Source organism: Cherax quadricarinatus, chromosome 45 (genome assembly GCF_038502225.1).
Source record: "Cherax quadricarinatus isolate ZL_2023a chromosome 45, ASM3850222v1, whole genome shotgun sequence".
NCBI classification, from domain to species: Eukaryota; Metazoa; Arthropoda; class Malacostraca; order Decapoda; family Parastacidae; genus Cherax; species Cherax quadricarinatus.
In genome coordinates this window covers 11,691,489-11,713,866 of record NC_091336.1, presented here as the reverse complement: position 1 = coordinate 11,713,866, position 22,378 = coordinate 11,691,489, and the positions used below count along the sequence as shown (strand labels likewise).

General features: G+C 39.6%; 1 protein-coding gene and 1 pseudogene across 1 annotated transcript in view; one reads left to right on the top strand and one right to left on the bottom strand.

The window, feature by feature from the left end:
- lbk (leucine-rich repeats and immunoglobulin-like domains protein lambik) overlaps nt 1-22,378 on the bottom strand; it is a 329,555-nt gene that overhangs the window by 9,853 nt on the left and 297,324 nt on the right. The window contains exons 5-10 of the mRNA XM_070094246.1: nt 13,245-13,383; nt 12,394-12,484; nt 7,048-7,363; nt 3,527-3,670; nt 2,310-3,393; nt 1,652-1,850 (exon numbers count right to left, since the gene is read on the bottom strand). Coding sequence (XP_069950347.1) covers nt 1,652-1,850; nt 2,310-3,393; nt 3,527-3,670; nt 7,048-7,363; nt 12,394-12,484; nt 13,245-13,383 — 1,973 coding nt within the window. The remainder of the gene's footprint in view (nt 1-1,651; nt 1,851-2,309; nt 3,394-3,526; nt 3,671-7,047; nt 7,364-12,393; nt 12,485-13,244; nt 13,384-22,378) is intronic.
- Nucleotides 14,792-15,502, top strand: LOC128706413 (uncharacterized; annotated as a pseudogene).

Genomic DNA, 22,378 nt, shown 5'->3' with positions numbered 1-22,378 from the left:
CATCTCGATAAGCATAGCTTGATTAATGATACTCAGCATGGTTTCACGAGAGGCCGTTCTTGTCTAACTAATTTATTAACTTTCTTCAGTAAAGCTTTTGAGGCTGTTGATCATGATAAAGAATTTGATATTATTTAGATTTTAGTAAGGCTTTTGATTGAGTTCTTCACCAAAGACTGTTAAAGAAAGTGCTCTCGTGGATCGAGTCATGGCTCACAGACAGGAAGCAGAGAGTCCACAAATGGAGTTAAATCTGAGTGGGGATCTGTAACAAGTGGCATTCCACAGGGATCAGTCTTGGGCACGATTTGTTTACTTTTGAAATTTGGTAAAAATCGAACATTTCTGCTACTTTGAGCTCAATTTCAAGGTACCTTTCATTGTAAAACCAGTCAAAATCATCTCAATTTCTGTAATGTGTCTTCCATTCTATAAAATGAGACCAAGAAAACTAGAATACAACAATAAATACCATACGAAAATACAGTGCAAAGTCGCTGTTTTATTCCAAAAAAATGGTCAGTTTTTTTTTCTCATTATGCACTGTGTGCTGCAGGATTTTTTTTAGACTGTGCACACTGACCACATAGACCCATTCTTTCATATGAAGGCCTACCAGCTTTCTCCCACTAGATTTGAGGGCGCTAGAATTTAGGCGTACTAGTACGTCAAAAACCCTGGGTCGTAAGCCGTACTAGTACGTCCGAAACCCTCAAAGGGTTAATAAGGTCTTGAGGATCTCTCTCCAAGAGAGAACCTGCAGTAATGGATTTAAATTAGACAAGTTTAGATTTAGAAAGGACATAGGAAAGTATTGGTTTGGAAATAGAGTAGTTGATGAGTTGAACAGTCTACCTAGTTGGGTTATTGAGGCTAGGACTTTAGGTAGCTTCAAATTTAGGTTGGATAAATATACGAGTGGGAGGGGTTGGATTTGAGTGGGACTTGCAAATGAGTGGATAGAGTTATCAGACCTTATTTCTTGGGGAGCATTGAAAATTGGGTTGGGCAAATGTTTTGTTAGTGGGATTGATTGTAAAGGACCTGCCTAGTATGGGCCAACAGGCCTGCTGCAGTGTTCCTCCTTTCTTAAATGTTCATTTATACATTTTATTAGTGCTTTACATTTATTTGGCATTCTTTTCTGCATGTAAATCTATATTTAAGCTAGGGCAGTGACCCCTGAAGTGACCTAGAGTCCTTATGGAGGGGGATTCCCCTTCCAAACAATAACCTCTCTTCCCTCTCTCCTCCCTGTCTTCCATTCATCATCAACAGCCTTCAGTAAAGGTAACTGTCATGTTGAATGTTCATTCTTTTATGCATGTAAATCTATAAGGTAAAAAAAAGAACTTGATACTTCTGGGTGTCTGGAACAAATTAATTGGATTTATATTATTTCTTATGGGGAAAATGGATTCGAAAATCGCCAATTTCGATAATAGTCACACTTCCAGGAACAGATTAATTATGAAAAAGAGGGACCACTGTAATATATTTCCTTACTCTCCTTTCCTCATTTTATTACTAATCATATGGACCACATACTAATGGAAAGGTTAATAAGGCCTCTGCAGAAAATATTTGTAGATTTGTAAAAATATTATCTAAAGAAATGTAGACATTTAAACTAATATACTGATGATTTTACCTCTTATGGAGAAATTGATATTTCCACGTGCTGTGCCTAGAATGTTGGTCAATTCACAGACATAGGTTCCAACATCATCTGTTTGAGTCTCTTTGATCAACAGGTATCGGCTGTTCTCTACTAACACGTAGCGACCATCATCTATTAAGGGTTTACCATTCTTGCTCCAGGTTATCCTTGGTGTGGGAAGCCCAGTGCCCTGTTTAATAATTTTAAAAATATAAATACTCAATTGTATTTTTGGCTTCAAAAATCAGAATGAGTAAATTATACACTGACATAAACCTTGATTTATGTAGTGTATATTACTGTACATGAGCCTAGAGTACATCTTTCACTGAACATTCTACTGACCTCGGTATCCTTAAAAAATATAGTTTCCCTACTCTTTTGTCACTTAGTCGTTCCTTTGCCTTATGTCTGTTTACTTATATTTTCCCACTTAAAATCTATGGTGAAACAATCTGTAGTCTTTCTAAACTTTTTAAAAACAAGACGCAGCAAATGTTTCACTTAAGTTAGCCATATCAACAGGTGAAAATTAAATAAGTCTACAACACAAACAGCTAAAATGTCTGAGACTTTACACCCTCAACAATGCTTCATAGATCCATACATTTTTTTTTAATTTATTTCAAACAACACTCATAATGCTTACCAGACATTCAAGAAGAGCATTATCTCCAAGTCGAGCAACTTCATCTTGTAATGGTTTGATGAATTCTGGTATCTGTCGTACTGTTACAGAAGCATGCGCAGAAGCCGTACCTGCTGCATTAGTGGCCTTGCATGTATATTGACCCTCATCATGAGGTTGTACTGGCTTAATGAAGAAGATAGTTTCATTTGAGAAAACATGAATTCGTCGCTCCCTAGCAGCTGGAAAATCATCTCCTCCATCTTTTAAGAGGGAGATTTCAGGAGTTGGAGAACCTTTAGCAACACATTCCAGTTTGGCCACCTCTCCCATACGTACAGCCACACTAGCTGGTGTCTTGGTGAAGTAAGGAAAAACGTGAACTTGAATGTTAGCACGTTGAGAGTAACTAGCTCCATAGTGATTCCGTACAAAGCATTGGTATTCACCACTGTCTTGATCAGAAACATTATGCAAATGAAGCAAAGAAGTTACATTGTGTATGGTTCCACCTTCACCATCACCTCCAACCACACTGATTCGAATTTCAGGCTCAAAATCAACCAACAACTGATTGTCCTTCCTCCACATGAACTTTGGTTGGTCCCCATCTGTACCAGCTTGAGCAACACAAGTAAGTGTTACATTAGCACCATGCAACACAATCTGATCCTTTGGAGACTGACTGATTATGGGACGAGGTGATGACTCACAGCTGAAATCAGTACTCAAGAGGGATGATATAGGACGATCTCGAAGGCCAGGTGGATAATTGCAAGAGATTGTAATAGAGGAGGAGGCATTAAATGTGATAGATGACAACCATCCTGGCAGCCATAATAGGTGACAATCACACACAAGGCTAGATGTGTTCAGCTGTACTGAATTTAAGTGTTTCAGACCTAAGAAAGGGTTATGAGGTAGGGTACGAAGCTGATTCCCTCGTAGATCAAGAGATGCGAGAGACACCAGTGGAACAAAAGTTTCAACATGCACAGTTTCAATAACATTATAGGCCAGTGACAGTGTCTTTAGGTTATCCAGTTTGCTAAATGCTCCACTATTGTCCTCTACACTCCAACGTAGTTCATTATGGCCAAGATCCCTGAAATAATTGAAAATTTGTGTAAACAATTTGTAATTTAAATATATAATACAGTATATTCAATAAAATGAAAAATGTAAATGGCAAAACTGTCATGAGTACTAGACAAAACTAAACTTGAAGCACAACTCACAGAGTGATAAGACTGGAGGTAGACTCAAATGAATCCTGTTCTATATGTGCAAGGTGGTTGTGCGAGAGCATAAGAGTCGTGAGAGAACCTAAGCCCCTGAATGTTCCTTCCCTCAGTGACACCAAACGATTATGACTAAGGTCCCTGTAAAAAATTAAGAAACATATAAAAGCTTTTCATAAAATTAATAGCCAGCATTTAAAATAATAAAGCCAAAACAAATAATAAATATAATTTTGATGGGATCATGACAGAAATGTTAAAAGCAGGGGGGGATATAGTGTTGGAGTGGTTGGTACTTTTGTTTAATAAATGTATGAAAGAGGGGAAGGTACCTAGGGATTGGCAGAGAGCATGTATAGTCCCTTTATATAAAGGGAAAGGGGACAAAAGAGACTGTAAAAATTATAGAGGAATAAGTTTACTGAGTATACCAGGAAAAGTATACGGTAGAGTTATAATTGAAAGAATTAGAGGTAAGACAGAATGTAGAATTGCGGATGAGCAAGGAGGCTTCAGAGTGGGTAGGGGATGTGTAGATCAAGTGTTTACATTGAAGCATATATGTGAACAGTATTTAGATAAAGGTAGGGAAGTTTTTATTGCATTTATGGATTTAGAAAAGGCATATGATAGAGTGGATAGAGGAGCAATGTGGCAGATGTTGCAAGTTTATGGAATAGGTGGTAAGTTACTAAATGCTGTAAAGAGCTTTTATGAGGATAGTGAGGCCCAGGTTAGGGTGTGTAGAAGAGAGGGAGAATACTTCCCGGTAAAAGTAGGTCTTAGACAGGGATGTGTAATGTCACCATGGTTGTTTAATATATTTATAGATGGGGTTGTAAAAGAAGTAAATGCTAGGGTGTTCGGGAGAGGGGTGGGATTAAATTATGGGGAATCAAATTCAAAATGGGAATTGACACAGTTACTTTTTGCAGATGATACTGTGCTTATGGGAGATTCTAAAGAAAAATTGCAAAGGTTAGTGGATGAGTTTGATAATGTGTGTAAAGGTAGAAAGTTGAAAGTGAACATAGAAAAGAGTAAGGTGATGAGGGTATCAAATGATTTAGATAAAGAAAAATTGGATATCAAATTGGGGAGGAGGAGTATGGAAGAAGTGAATGTTTTCAGATACTTGGGAGTTGACGTGTCGGCGGATGGATTTATGAAGGATGAGGTTAATCATAGAATTGATGAGGGAAAAAAGGTGAGTGGTGCGTTGAGGTATATGTGGAGTCAAAAAACGTTATCTATGGAGGCAAAGAAGGGAATGTATGAAAGTATAGTAGTACCAACACTCTTATATGGATGTGAAGCTTGGGTGGTAAATGCAGCAGCGAGGAGACGGTTGGAGGCAGTGGAGATGTCCTGTTTAAGGGCAATGTGTGGTGTAAATATTATGCAGAAAATTCGGAGTGTGGAAATTAGGAGAAGGTGTGGAGTTAATAAAAGCATTAGTCAGAGGGCAGAAGAGGGGTTGTTGAGGTGGTTTGGTCATTTAGAGAGAATGGAGCAAAGTAGAATGACATGGAAAGCATATAAATCTATAGGGGAAGGAAAGAGGGGTAGGGGTCGTCCTCGAAAGGGTTGGAAAGAGGGAGTAAAGGAGGTTTTGTGGGCGAGGGGCTTGGATGTGTTAGATAGGAGTGAATGGAGACGAATGATACTTGGGACCTGACGATCTGTTGGAGTGTGAGCAGGGTAATATTTAGTGAAGGGATTCAGGGAAACCGGTTATTTTCATATAGTCGGACTTGAGTCCTGGAAATGGGAAGTACAATGCCTGCACTTTAAAGGAGGGGTTTGGGATATTGGCAGTTTGGAGGGATATGTTGTGTATCTTTATACGTATATGCTTCTAAACTGTTGTATTCTGAGCACCTCTGCAAAAGCAGTGATAATGTGTGAGTGTGGTGAAAGTGTTGAATGATCATGAAAGTATTTTCTTTTTGGGGATTTTCTTTCTTTTTTTTGGGTCACCCTGCCTCGGTGGGAGACGGCCGACTTGTTGAAAAAAAAAAAAAAAAAAAAATTGAAATATTAACCTTTCTTTACATGAACGAGTTTAATTACGATTGTTTCATGAGTGAGCAATTTCTAGAAAGGCAATATGGCTATCTATTAATATAATTACTGTACTTGCAATTCACTGAACACTTTCTTTGCAACATTCTCCTAACACTACAGCCTTATGCTGCTTAACACTGGTATTCACCACTATCTTGATCAGAAACATTATGCAAATGAAGCAAAGAAGTTACATTGTGTATGGTTCCACCTTCACCCACACTGATTCGAATTTCAGGCTCAAAATCAACCAACAACTGATTGTCCTTCCTCCACATGAACTTTGGATGGTCCCCATCTGTACCAGCCTGAGCAACACAAGTGTTACATTAGCACTTAATGCTGCCCTGTTAAGCAGGGCAACATTAACCCTTAAACTGTCCAAACGTAGATCTACGTTCATGTGCGTAGCGCTCTGACCTTGATTCTCCCCATTTGAAAGCATGTAAAAAAAAAAGTAGATCTACATTCGGAGCCCCCAGCACATGGACGTAGATCTACGTTTGGACAGTTTAAGGAAGCACATTATCCCATTAAATATTGTTATGCGTACAGAAAAATTACTGGCCCAAATATATGCTACAAGTTACATCTTATACAACAGGTGCTTGATACTGTATTAAATTAATTAAAATTGCACTGTATAATAGTGTAGAACAGCATATGTATGGTGAAATGATGAGCAAAGCTATTGCACAACCTAAGACAAAATTTGGCATGGGTTGTCTGTGCTGTAAAAAAAAATAAAATGGAAAAATTCTGCAAAATAGTTTCCAGAGTCAAGATAAAAGTTATGAAGAAATAATGAAAACCTAAGAAATTCCTGCACTGGTTGATATGAAGAGAGAATATCCTTATATACATTAGAAAACCATAGGATTTTTTAGTACATTATTATTATAAACAAGGGGAAAGCACTAAACCCGTACAATTATACAGCGCCTATGGGGGATGTGGAAGGTACTCAGGTTTAATTCAGGGAATTGGAGCACAGATCGAAATCCCTAGATCAAGAGCCCCTCACCAGCATCAAGGAACCTTCCTTGAGGGGAGTTTTTGGTACAAGCTGTACTATTAACAAAAAGAATGTAAAACCACATTTCTAATATGTACAATATTTCTTCATGAATAGAATGGAACACTGTTGAAATGGGATCCAAGATGACCTAAACTGGGTTGTCCTAGATTAAACTTACATAATTTACTTTGTATGTGCCCTTAAGACCCACTAAAAAAAAAAAAGTTAATTGGTATATCACATACATGAGCCCAAAAAACTTACTTTTATACCACATATGCACATTTACATTTTTTCCTTACCCTTAGGGGTAACTCAGTCACTATATTTACAATAAGTAAAATATACTGAGCATTATTAAATCTGCTGCATGAAAGGAAATTTCTTCATAAGAAGTGCAAGTTGATCACACACATTCTTACAGAGCACTTACAGTGAAATCAGTTGTTCTGTAGACTGCCAAGCATTAGGTCGGATGGAGTCAATCTGGTTGTAACTGAGAGACAAATGCGCAAGTGACCTCAGGCCAAACAACCATCCTGCATACACTGTTGTTATGTTGTTGTAGTCCAAAAATCTATGAAAAAATAAGACAAGTAAAATATATTCCCATGAAGTAATGAAAGTTGCAGGTCTAATGCATGTAGTACACTGCATTGAAATATCTTGATTCTCACAATATGGAATTATATTCATGATGTTTACAGTTATATTTGAGAAACTCCTTGTATTGGATATGGGACACCATACTTAAGGAATTAATATGGAAAGCTGGCCAAGAAAAAAGTGACCAGATAATAATACCTTCACCCTCTCCTTCCCCCCACAGGCACTGTATAATCCTATGAGTTTAGCACTTCCCCATTATAATAATACAGTGGATCCTCGGTTATCGACCGTAATCCATTCCAGAAGGTCAGCTGATGACCAAAATGGCCGAAAACCGAATTAATATTTCCCATAAGAATTAATGGAAATACAATTAATCCATTCCAGATAAAAATATTCACAAAAAAATAATTTTTTTAACAATTATGTAAGTTTTACATACCTTTATTGAAGGCTAATGGTGGCTTCTGGAAGATAGGGAAGAGGAAAGAGGGAGGAGTTAGTGTTTGGAAGGGGAATCCCCCTCCATAAAGACTTTAGGTATCAAAGCCTTCTCTGGGGTAACTTCTTCTTTGTCTTTTAATGCTTCTAGGACCAGCTTGAGAGACACTGGACCCCTGTCTCACAACAAATCTGTCCATAGAGGTATGTTTATTATTTATTATTAAATATACTGTTTATTATTAAATATACATTGCATATAAACAATGCATGTTTTCATATACTATGTAACATGTTTCTTTGGGCCCATGGTTGCTTATTTTGCAGTTGTACTCGATCAATAACCACAAAAATCAATGGATTATAGCAAAATGTTTGGATGAATAAGCAGAAGCTCCCTCACTCGCCTGGAAACAAAGCCAAACTGACTAGCAAGCGGCCCCAGCTGGCGGATGGGTGCCTCCCAAATGGCCGATAACCGAATTAATGGCCGATAACCGAGCGCCGAAAAACCAGCCGATAACCAGGGGTCCACTGTAATAATAATGAGCGAGCTTCAGAACGCTGTCACTAGTTGGCGCAGCGAACACCACATCCCTCAGCAGTGCACGTGTTTACCTCACCATGGAAGCATTTCTCTTGTGTTTTGTGCAGTCATTTTGCCAAATTTCTTTTTTCTAACCAGTGCTGAGGAGAAAAAGAGGATGATGTCCATGAAATTAAAGCATGAAATCATAGATAAACACAAGCGAGGTGTGCGGATTGTGGACTTGGCCAGGCAGTACGAGCATAGTACTTCTACCATGTGTACGATACTAAAGCAGGAGTCGATAAAGGCTATAGCGCCAGCCAAGTTAAAAAAAAAAATTGTAGCAGCCAAGTTTAGCGATAAAGTGTAGCATTAAGAGTATAGCAAGTAAGTTAAGCGATGTTGTTGTTGTTTATAGGGCCACTGACAGCATACACCACAATGCCTATCTTTTCCACCCTCAAGCTCTGCCAGCATCTCTTTTCCAAGGTAAACATGTACATACACTTTATATAACCAGTTTATTTCTTTACATTCTCTATTATGTTTTTATACAATATTTCTTATTTATAAATACAGTGGTCCCTTGTTTTTCGTAGTTAATCCGTTCCTGGAGTTGCTACTATTATCGAAATTATGACTTTCGAATCAATTTTCCCCATAAGAAATAATGTAAATACAGTTAGTCCATTCCTGACACCCAGAAGTATTAAAACAAAAAAATTTTTTACATGAAATATACATGTAGTACATAAACAATACAATGGAAAATGATGAATGAAACATTAACAACACAAAACTTACCTTTATTGGAGATTCTTCAGTGTATGGGAGACTGGAGGAGGAGAGAGATTGGATTGTTTACAGTTTGGAAGGGGAATCCCATTCCATCAACATCTCAGGTACCAATTGCTTTTCTGGGGTTGCTTCTCTTCTCTGTTTCTTAATGCCACTAGGACCACCTTGAGAGTCACTGGAGTCCTCTCTCGCAAAATAACTGTGGAGAGAGCTCTGTTTCTGGCGTCTCTTTAACACTTCCCAAAAATGGCCCAAGACTTTGTCAGTGTACATGTTGCCAACATGGCTTGCAACAACCTTGTCAGGGTGATGCTTCTCCATAAAGCTTTCCATCTTACCCCACATAGCAAAAAAATCTTTAATTTCTGAAGAAGGCACCTCCTTCCATCTCTCTTCCTCCTCCTCTGCAGCAAGATCCTGAGCTGCGATCTGTTGCTGTTCCTGCTGATGTTTTTCTTAAATTCAATCGTATTTCTCACCTTCTTTACCACAGGCTTGGCACTAGGAGCTTTCTTTGGAGCCATGGTAGCTTATCTAGTGCTTGCAAGCACTAAAATGAGTGGAATATTATGAAATATTTCGTAGGAGCACGTGAGGGGACCTTCGCTCACTGGTTAACAATGCCAGACTGGCTGGGTAAGGAGGCCGTCCCGGCTCACACCGTGTGTACGCGTCCCGGACGAACTACTATTCACGAGTCAACCTATGATTAGCGAGCCCATGTTTATACGAAAATATCCCTATGATTCCCGCGAACTACGAAAAACGAGGGACCACTGTACATTGTTTCAGTGTTTTCTCTACGAAACTAGTGATTTAGTGCAGTTAACCTCACAAACACTCTGTTTTCTCTTATAATAAGAGCATGGGAAGATATAGTCAGAGCAGGAATGGGAATGGCCGCCACCACTCGTCACATAATGACATTTTATTCATTCTAGAGAATATGTATATCATGTTTCCATGTCATATTAGATCAATTGTGATAGATTAATAAGCTGTAGAGTTGATATTAGGGTTATATTGAAGTGTTTTGTCCTGCCTCCTGAGAGCAGGAATTCCATTGGAACGGATTAATGGCATTTCAATTAATTTAACCCTTCCAGGGTTGGTGCCATACTAGTATGGCTAGCACGCCAGGGTTGGTGCCGTACTAATACTTGTAAATTGTAGAGCCTTCAAATCTAGCGAGAGAAAGCTGGTAGGCATACATATGAAAGAATGGGTCTGTGTGGTCAGTGTGTGCAGTATAAAAAAAATCCTGCAGCATACAGTGCATAATGAGAAAAAAAAAACTCCCACTGTGTTTTTGGTTTAAAACAGGAACTTTGCAGTGTATTTTCGTATGGTATTTATGGTTGTATTCTCATTTTCTTGGTCTCATTTGATAGAATGGAAGATATATTACACAAATAGAGATGATTGTGATTGGTTTCACAATGACAAGTAACTTAAAACTGAACTCAAATTAGAGAAAATGTTCGATTTTTGCCGATGTTCAAGAGTAAACAAATCATGCCACACATCCAATACACATCAACTGGTGAGTATAATATTCTTTCACAAGTATGTTGATATTATTTATACCGTTTTTATAATCATGCAATAATATACAATACAGTAACTCTTCTATTTTTTGTGAGAATAAAAATTTAAAATAGAAAGCAAATGTAATGTAAGAAGGATTGTAGATGAATGGTTCAGAGAACCGACATGTTGATAAGTTAGACACATGTGCAACTCTTGGGTATCTTTATTGAGGAAACGTTTCGCCACACAGTGGCTTCATCAGTCCATACAAAGGAGAATCTTGAAGAATAGGAGGAGAATGAGGTAATCAGTCCCTCAACCTTGAGTCGATGTGGTCAGTCCATCAATCTTGAATAGAATACGGCATACGTGCTGAGAAGGAGCTTATAAACCGTTGGTAGGTGAGGTTCAGCAGTCAGAGGCAGTGTAACACTTATTCAATGTTGAAGTAGGTCGTGCCCAAGAATTAGGCAAGCGAAGAATTCCCAAGTATTAAGATCCCAAGAAGATGCAGTGTCTGACAGGATTGTAGATGAATGGTTCAGAGAACCGACATGTTGATAAGTTAGACACATGTGCAACTCTTGGGTATCTTTATTGAGGAAACGTTTCGCCACACAGTGGCTTCATCAGTCCATACAAAGGAGAATCTTGAAGAATAGGAGGAGAATGAGGTAATCAGTCCCTCAACCTTGAGTCGATGTGGTCAGTCCATCAATCTTGAATAGAATACGGCATACGTGCTGAGAAGGAGCTTATAAACCGTTGGTAGGTGAGGTTCAGCAGTCAGAGGCAGTGTAACACTTATTCAACAGTGTAACACTACTTCAACATTGAATAAGTGTTACACTGCCTCTGACTGCTGAACCTCACCTACCAACGGTTTATAAGCTCCTTCTCAGCACGTATGCCGTATTCTATTCAAGATTGATGGACTGACCACATCGACTCAATGTTGAGGGACTGATTACCTCATTCTCCTCCTATTCTTCAAGATTCTCCTTTGTATGGACTGATGAAGCCACTGTGTGGCGAAACGTTTCCTCAATAAAGATACCCAAGAGTTGCACATGTGTCTAACTTATCAACATGTCGGTTCTCTGAACCATTCATCTACAATCCTGTCAGACACTGCATCTTCTTGGGATCTTAATACTTGGGAATTCTTCGCTTGCCTAATTCTTGGGCACGACCTACTTCAACATTGAATAAGTGTTACACTGCCTCTGACTGCTGAACCTCACCTACCAACGGTTTATAAGCTCCTTCTCAGCACGTATGCCGTATTCTATTCAAGATTGATGGACTGACCACATCGACTCAAGGTTGAGGGACTGATTACCTCATTCTCCTCCTATTCTTCAAGATTCTCCTTTGTATGGACTGATGAAGCCACTGTGTGGCGAAACGTTTCCTCAATAAAGATACCCAAGAGTTGCACATGTGTCTAACTTATCAATGTAGGAAGGGCCTGGAGACATGACTAATGAACAGATAAAATGTTTAGTGCTAGGAATATCTGTCTTGTTTATTCTAGACCCTATTTTGAAATTGGCATCTTTTGAGATTTGTGTGAAGCAACGGTGCCAATTCGACAATGGCACTTCCCAATGGCACCTGGGGACCTGCCCAGGAAAACAAGGCAGCCCAGCTGGTGTACTGAGTCTTGGGAACACTCATCCTGGTCCTTGCCACTTAGCCACCGCCTCGATGATGACACCGTATGCAGACGATGATGTTCACCACTACTCTCTCACCCTTCCTTTCTGTCACCCCCACCATTCTCCTTCCCCACCGCTTTATTAAAAAAAACAAAAAAGCCCATTGGGAGCCTGCATTTGTTTGCTGGGTGGTAGTATAGTCCGAGCCTACCTACAGCCCATGTCACCACAATCAACAGTCCACTGGGGCAACAAGTGCCCGAAGACCCTAGAGACGCCTGCTGATGAAGACCAGAGGACGCCTGCTGATGAAGATGCTAAGCGAGAAGACACTCCCCACCTGGGGAGTCACCACAAGAGAGAAGTCACCCTCCAACCAGAGGGCCCCAAGAAAGAAGACAGAAGAAAGAAGAAGACAAACGACACCCCCCACCCAGGGGGCCACGGCCGGGTTGCCATATGGAGAAGACCCGGGCCGGAAGTACCGGCAAACCAACATCAATCATCAATCAATTTGTGTGAAATTGGCCAAATTGCCAAATTCTGACCACTTTATTGGGTAGTTGAAATCGGTAAATGGGCAGTTTCCTGTACTCATTTGATAGAACAAATGGAGTTCTAGTAAAATAGTTATGATTTTAGTAGACTGGAACATTAGAATTGGCCGAAAATAAGACTTAAAGTGGGCGAAATCGCCAAAGTGTAAATATCATCGAGACTGCTAACTTCACGAGAACATAATTCCGTAAGTTTTCCATCAAATTTCATACTTTTGGTGTCATTACAATCGAAAAAAGATTCTCTATCATTTCATAAGAAAAAATAATTTTCTTTCTGAAAATTTTTCAACCCTGAGAATGAGTTTGGGAGAGGGCCTCTTGACCCTGAAAGGGTTAAATGAGGGGAAAATTTATTTGATATACGAGCAAATTGAATTAAGAGCTAGGCCATGGAATGTACTAAACTCGTAAGTCGAGGTTCCACATTTCAATACTCTATTCCAAAAGTGTAACAAGTAGTTGAGTAATGTCAAGGATAGAGAGAGCTTGAAGTCATTGTAACCTGGTTGGTAAAGATGGGAGCAGATTGGTTGAAGGTATCAGGGGTGAGCAGATTATGTGACAACTTAAGCTCAGCTAGTGAACTCAGTGTCTTGAACGATCTCACATCCAGACGTGTGATCTTGTTTCTACTCAGGTTCCTGAAAGAAAAAGGCTTCTTTAAAATAAAAATAATTAAAACTCTTTTAATAGAAATCATAATCACACTTTAAAAATAAAAGATAGAGATATTGAAATATACAACAATGTTAATGAATATGTATACAGCATCTTATGCTGCAAGGTTGCTAATGTGACACCAAAACTTGGACACTACCATATTTGTACCTTAATTATCAACGTTCAGTAAAGTATAAACATAATTTGTTTTTATTTTTTACTATTATTATTACTATAATAAATACTACTGCCACTTTATACAAATCATAGTATGTAGTGACATTAATGTTTTATTGTATAATTCAGTATTGTAATTGTAGATTGAGACTAAATGGCTATTTTCCATATAACAGACAATTCTGAATACGTTATTATAATTACAGTGGACCCCTGGCTAACGATATTATTTCATTCCAGAAGTTCAGGTGCCATTACTGAATGAATTTGTTCCCATAAGGAATATTGTGAATTAGATTAGTCCATTTCAGACCCCCAAACATACACGTACAAACGCACTTACATAGATACACTTACATAATTGGTCGCATTGGGAGCTGATCGTAAAGCGGGGGTCCACTGTACAACATTATACTGTGTAGCTTCATTATACTGAACTGGTCAGGTTTAGGGCAATTCAGGAAAATACACTTTTCCAGCATTTTCCAGAAGCCAAAATTTGGGACAATATTAAAAGTGTGAAAATCACAGTGCCCTCATAAGTTTAGTAAATACATCTGATGTACAGTATTTACCATCTGAGGTTAAGGGCGGCAAATCTATCAATTTAATTTGTAGTACTGTACAGTGTATGTAGATCTCAAATCTATTATCAAGTATGGAGGAGGTACTTGGAACTGGAGTAAATGTTAGGCCTAGAGCAACTGGAGTGGAAATAACTTCCAGATCGATGGGTTATTAGCTATTTCTTCTTAAACTAGGTAAGTATTGATAGTATCCCATATTAAATATTGTAATCAGTGGGAAGCACAAGTTATACAGCACCTGAGGAATGGGAGGTAATCAGGTTTGATGCAAGGAAAGGGAGATTACGTCCAAATCCTAGGATCAAGAGTCCCTCGGTGGCAACAAGGAACCCTTCTTGTGGGATCTGCATCCCATAGCACTCAATGCATGCAAGAGGCATAGAAGCAGTGGTAGGCACAGTTCTGCTAATCTGCTAATCACTAATAGTGGAACTAACTTTTTGTTTAGCGGATTAGAGTTTCCGCTAACTTCGTAAACCGTTAGTGGACCAATTAGCTTCCACTAAATAAAGTTCCGCTAACTTCGAGTCCGCTAAAAAAAAAATTCATAAAAAATTCATACGTTGTCGGTAGTCGGAAAGCAATGCCTTTCCAACGGTGTACGTGTTTGTTCCTGTCTGTTGTGTGCATTTCTCCAACAGTCAGTCAGGCATGCTATTGGCTGACTACGTGTAAACATGACTTGTCAATGCAACAGCAGCAGCATCTGAGTAGCATTGTTAAAGTCTTAGTGTTAGCGATCACTGGGATGCATGTCTGCAGCGACTGTGGTTGAAGCAGAGGCCGCTCAGGCTGAGGGCCAGGAGTCGCAGAACCCGTGGCCCCACCTGGATGGTTATTTTGTCCTCAAGTCAAGGGATACGAAAAACTCCAATATTTTGTATTTCCTGTGCGTCATGCGCCAGCCCAAAGAGACCATCATCAAGGGACAGGTGGTGAGCCTCTACAACTTGAAGTTGCATGTTAAGAGGAAACACCCAGCGCATGCCATCAAGTTTGTGGAGAGAATCAAGGCCGGATCTTCCCATGGAAAACACAGGAAATCTTCTTGTGGCAGCACCACTAGTAGGAGCAGTAGCCAGTTATCACAGCCACCTGCAAAGACAGCATGCCAGACCACCATTGGCAAAGCGTTTGTTGCTGCTGGCACTAGCGTCCGTCAGTCTGTGGTGGGCACAAAGAATGTGAACCTATTCGTCTGCAACATATTACTACCTTTGTCAGCCTGATCAAGACGCTGAACCCCAGCAAGACGTCGATGTCCAGCCGCACCCTGGGCAGGAGGATTTTGGTCAGCCATAAATAGGTGGAGGAGTATCGTATAAGGTATTTATGAGTTAACTGCCTGGAGGCAGCTTATTAAACTACTACTATAGCTTTTTTTACATTTTCTTAATTTTTGTGGGTAATGTAAGCTATGAGTTTAGAAGTACAGTACCTTTCCCAGTGTTGTAAAGTAACCAAGTAAAATTCCCTGAGTACTGTACTTGAGTAACTTTTCTCAGTGTTTACTTTTCAAAAATTACTGATGATGTAACGAGTAAAGTATTGTTATCAGATTGCAGTGAAGTAAAGTAATAACAGATTTCAGTAATTAAGTACATAAAAGTAAAAGTAGTGAACAATTTCAGTATTTTTTAAAAAGTAAATACCGAAAAGTTACTTAAGTACAGAACTCAAGTAGTTTTAACTTCGTTACTTTACAACAGTGGTACTTATACTCTAATATTAAAGATGAGTATTGTTTGCTATGGTGCTTCAGTACAGCGACAAGTGTGTCCTTGTCAGTCACTCGCGTTACATCACAAAATTAAACAATCGATATTTCCGCACTAGCGGAACTTGATCATCATATGACCTTGACATTCTATACCTTATCAGGAAGCTCTCCAGGTCTGTTCTAAAAGTCTTAAAAGTAAAAGACCAAAAAACTAAACCGAATCTGAATTCATGTGAAAAAGTTTGCAGTTAGCATTTAGCGATAGCTTCTGCTAATATTTTTCAGCGAATCAGCGATTTAGCAATAGCAGAGCTTTTAGTTAGCAGATTAGCAGTTAGCAAAGCTAACTTTTCGGTTAGCTGTGCCCACCACTGCATAGAAGCTATACCGTAAAACCTTCTTGAGGAAGAAGAGCTGCAACTCAACTTTCTCAAGACACCAAGGAACTATCGCTCAACCTTCACAAGAGGTCCAAGAGCTGGAGAACAATCCATTCAAAAGGTTCTGGACCTTAGTTTAACATACCCTAGAATCTACTAAACTACACACACATAACCAGTTATGGTACTGTACCTTTTTATTCCCTACTAAACTAAATATCAAACTTCAACATGCCATAAAAAGATAAGTTTTCCTTATTCTTCATTTTTTTGTTGTAAATATCTAGTTTTTAATGCTCTACAATCCTATAAGAAAAAAAAATTTAAAGTAAAAGAGATCTGTTATGGCAGTAAGTTTGTCAAGCTTAACATGCCTTGAAAAGGTAAACTTCATTATGAAATAAATTCTATTTTATATTTAAGAACAAATTAGTTACAGAAGGCCTATCAATATCAACAATATACATCTTAAAAGTTGATTTAAATAAAACTGCTAAATTGGCACCTTCGTAGTTCAATAATAATGTGAACTTTTATTAAGATACACCTGTGCTGAAAATCAGAAACCAATTAGAAGCATGCTCAATTTATCACACACAGACCAATGTCACAATTTGCTCAATACAATTGGCAAATTGGCACCTACATAGCCCAATAACAATCTCAGTATGTATTCCTCTTCACGTGATATGCCAGCACTAAGTTTTTAGCCGATCAGAAGAAATGTTCTCAAGTTATCACAAAGTTAACCTTGGAGGAAGAAAACCACTAATGTCATATCCATTCAGAGATTATTTTATAAATGAAGTCGGTAATGACTAATTCACAAGATGAAGTCTTGTATAATCCAGCTCATGCTGAACTCGTATAAAAGAAACCCTAATTTTTTTCCTTGAGTGCTTGCTGTTGTGCATTTTTTCCCAAACTGCATTAATAATAATAATAATAATAATAATAATATCTTTATTTACTAAAAGTACATGTACATGGTATACAGGCCTAGCTGACATCAATGACATACTACTATACAGAAAGCCGTTTATTATGCTGAGCATTTCGGGCAAATTAGGTCCCAGGATGCGACCCACACCAGTCGACTAACACCCAGGTACTCATTGATGGTTGAACATGGACGGCAGGTGTCTTATGGAAACACGTCCCTAATGTTTTTTCAGCCGTACCGGAGGAGATTCGAACTCCGGACCTCAGTCTGTGAGCTGAGTGCACCTGTAGAATGGAAGGCAATTGGGGTTGATCCAAGGGAAGAACAAGTCCGATTCCTTGGATCAGGAGCCCCTCACCAGCATCAATAAACTTTCCCTTGAGGAGCCACTCACAATCAGTCTGTAGTTGTGTGCTAGCTCAAACTACACGCGTCAAGACATTTTTTTTCAACGCAACCATTTTTCGCATCACTACAGAGAAGAAAACGTCATATAAAAACTTGTCATTAACTTATATATATATATATATATATATATATATATATATATATATATATATATATATATATATATATATATATATATATAATATATAAATCCGCTTGTTATGCTGAGCATTACGGGCAAATTATGTCAGTTTTGGCCCAGGATGCGACTCACACCAGCCATCTAACACCCAGGTACCCATTTTAAACCGATGGGTGAACAGGGACAGGGGCAGCAGGTGTCTTATGGAAACACGTCCATAAATGTTTTCCAGCCGTATCGGAGGAGATTCGAACCCCGGACCTCAGTGTGTGAGCTGAGTGCGCTAGTGATCGAGCTACGGGACACACTCAGAATTTAACTCCTAATATAGATGCAGATTAGGTTAGGTTGCATTAACAGATCTAGGATACAGTATCAACCTGTGCTACAATTAACGCGTTCAGTTTCTCCCTAATTACCTTTCACCTGGTTTTGTATGCTTCGAATGGCACCACCTGTGAAATATTCGTGTCACATACGTTAGGTCAGATCTAATTACGTTAAAGTATGCTAACTTATATGTACTACATATAATTAACCGACAATAATTAAATTAAAAAAAGTAAGTCTGTTAGCGCAAGATGAATGGTTCCAAACCCCTGTACGGATGAGGTTTGAATCCTTCCGAATCAGTTTGAAAAACTTCCATAAATAGACGCCTTATTCATTATATTCCTAATATATAGTAGCACACAAAGCTGTGTTCTATATTATCAAACTGAAATTGGTTAAACGTCATAAAATGTTTAATATAATGAATTTGAATTTTATTAAATACATAAAATTACTTATTCTTTATTCCAGTTATGGATTCGTTCTGAATGTGAAAACTACACATTTCATTATACTAACCACACTAAAAGTTTTATAATATAAATCATAATGATAAGTGAAGGAGGGACTTTCAATCACTCCGTCATTCTTTCTTCCTGATTATCCTTCAATGACTGACAGTATCAAGCTATCAGCAGTTCGCACAGGACATGTCTGTTCACTCAAGCTCAATATTACGCACCTCCCCACCAGCTGCCACCACCACCATGCACCTGCACCACCCACTCACTAGGATTTATCACTCACTTCCTCATTTAACACTCGAGCTACCACATCCACCACCATTATACACGTTTGAGTACATTTGTAATACTTCCATAAACACAATGATCATAATGTACCTGGCACTGTTACTCTAGCGTGTAATTTCTCTTAATTTCGTTGTAAAACAAAAAAAATGGTGTATGTAAAACATTTGGGAAGTGGCAAGTGGTGCATGTGGGTCCACTTGCTGTGATTGTGCTACATCCTCATTACTGGCAGCAGGGAGGGAGGTAAGAGCTGGGGAGCGTGGGAGAGGCTCAGGAAAGCTCCCCACTACACCATTATAACATCCTAACCGCCACAATAACTAACGGGCACCATAACTCATACAAACTTAAGATACACATACCACAGAAAAAATGTATGGATTTTATATAAGACATTACTTTCCGAGGATAAAACTCAAGCGCGTGTCCATAAGTAGTTATTTAACAAATCACCAGATTTAAATATTCTATATATTAAATGAATTGATAAATTTTAAGGCATATCGATTCTACGTAGTTTAAGGCTGCAATTTACCTATACCGTAAACTAACATCAGGAATTATTTATAGAACTTCTGGATCTTTTGGACTACAGAGTGGAGAGAAGCATACTGGGCCAGGGCGCAAAAGTTCACTTGGAATCTGAGAAGACAGCGAACCAAGTTCCAATTAAGCAGTTAACACAGAACTCATTTTATAACTACCTGTATGTACAATAAGACTCCTCACCGGCAGTTACTGCAAAGTTAAACACCACCCTCGCTCTTTGACCCGTCGGTAATGACATTTATTCTTAAAGCGAAAACAAGATCACAGGGACTCTTCACTTAGAGGTCTTCATCCACTATGCACAAAAGAATATGTTAGGTACTGTCCAAGGAAGACTGGGAGAGAAGCCAACCTCTCTGACCATAGACACATCCAGGAGAGCAATAGGCATCCAAACATTGACACAGGAAGCCTCACATGAGCAAAGGGCACTCCCCCTCTCCTCCATGAAGCCTGCGCTAGGTGTGCACCTAGCAGCACAGGCCTAGCTCCTCACGGCAGAAATCCAGGATAAGATCACCAAATTTTGTATAGCTCTCAAGAGGAGATGACTGGAATGCACCCATATAAATCCATATCCTTAGGCGATGGACAGGATTTAGCAAAGAGAATTTGTCGTCATGCCGGGAGGAAACAACCTACCCAACGCTACTCAATGTAGAAATAACATTAGCATTTGTATAAACACTACAGGAAAAAAAATAAGAGCCCAACACTGGGTTATCCACAACGTTGCCTTCCCAAATGCCGACATAATCAGGCTCTGGGTCTGCTTGGCTGAATCTGGCTCTGGGTCAGCCTGGCTGGATCTGGCTCTGGGTCAGCCTCGCTGAATCTGACTCTGGGTCAACCTGGCTGTATCTATCTCTGGGTCGCTGCCACGAGTCGTATCCGTGCAGGGGTCGCCGAAGTCATTTTCAGAGGAACCAGGAGAGGTTGTTGGTGCCTTAGCAGACATAAATGCTGTGTGTTATGGAAGAGAATGAGAGAGCAGAGCAGAAGTGAGCAAAAGAAAGCAACATGGGACTACCAGCTCACTAATAAAGAAGCTGATGCCTCACCACTAGTCCCCATACTCCACGCCAACAATAAGCAGTAGCAACTTTCTCTCAAGAACCACTCCTTTTCCTATCCAGGGTACAATTCCAGGATGCCTCTCCAGAAGTAACAGAGCAAGGCTTAGTAAAACCGCCTATTTAGACTGGCTGGCAGCATCCGGCTAGTAATGGGTGAGGACGAACTGCCAGGAACACCACCTAAGGTTGCACATCTTTAGCCATCACTCATGGATCTGCAGGTAACCTCCATTTATACTTCCACAGCCAGACAACTACCAAATATACCACACAATGTAACACCAAATGACCAAGTGGTTCACCAGAAGGTTCCTCTCATGGTCTCATCTACTTTGGGTGGTGCAAACCACCTCAGCACTGCAACTACTAGAAGAACTATGAGAGTAACAGTGACACCTTTCCTAATCCACCAGAACAATATTTAAGAAATGGAGGAAAATCCCTACTACGTAAGTGAAATAAAGGAGGGGAAAGGGGGCTGGGATTTAAGCAGGTTCAGCAAATCTCACCACCCCGTAAAGGTGACCCAACGTTGGGGGGATACAGCCGGGGAAAATGGGGAGGGGGGATGACATTGCCAGAGGAGGGAATGTACGATATAGCCGGAGGGAGGGGAAAAGTGTAGGCGGGCACACGGAGACTGTGGTGGTCATAAAACGATCAATCTCAACGAGATGATGAGCAGCATCCCTAAGTGGGTGGCGCCGCCCCAGCCACCCGCACCAGCCTCCTCCCTCCCTCCCTCCCTCTGTAACACCTCCAGCACACACTGGTGACACCACCACACACCAAACTTCACAGAGTGCTCCTCCACCCCCACACACTCACTACACACAATGTTTCTCCCCCTTCACGCACAAGATGATCCACCCTATGTCACACACCAGAAATAAATCCCATTACCAATGCTAATTTTCACATTCACTCCATCGCTCCCTCACTCGCTGCTTCACTCACTCAGAAAGGTTCGCACAGTGCAAAACCAGCAATGACAGAAAAATTAGTGACTGGATTATATTTCCAGCAAAACAGTACAAGATTGCAAGGATAGGAAACAAACAGACAACAGACATCAAGGTGAACCATCAGAGGCCTATCAGGCAACACAGCTCAATGAACCATAAGAGGAATACGTCAAAAGTAAAGGTGGATGCTGGTGATGGTGAATGTTGATAGTGGTTGTTGTGGTGATAGTGTATATTTCAAATTATACATGTAATAAATGAGTGTTAATATAATAGACTAGAGTTTAGTACACAGAGTACACATCAGGGTACACGGTATCCACATGTGGCAGGAAGATCCTCACATCACTAGTTAGCTGTACCTAACACAAATACTTAACATACTACAGATTCCCCTCACAGGGAGATTTTTTTTTTTTTTAAGAAAAAACTGAATATTCAGCACACGGGATGGTATTAAAAGTATTGAAATCTTTCAACCCTGAGCTGGGAGACTTCATTAGAGCAATAAAGATATCGTCAAGTACTCCATTAAAGGTTGATCACTTATGAGAGCTTCAAAGATTTGTTCCACCAGAACTGGGGTTATTATTACTTGGTAATTATCATTTCTCAGATTGGTGGATGTTGGGAGAGATGTGTATGCTCGGGGATGTGGTAGGGGAGAGGGATAGGGTAGGAGGGACTTCCAATAGAGCAAGACGCGGTGACGTCAGTATTCAACTCTTGTCTGCGCCAGTAACAATACATCTCCAATTCTAAACGTCTGAAAATAACCCACTGTCGTGATTCATCTTAAAATTCTTGTCTCCGTCTTCAACAGACTTTTTTTAAAACAGCTTAAAAATCCAGAATTGATAATATGTCCAGTTTCCTAGAATCCAAGTAATACAACAAGTGTGTGTGAAGGTTACCTAAAGTTTCCCTTCAACTGGTTAATTAAAAGTACGCTCTGCCCAGCATCC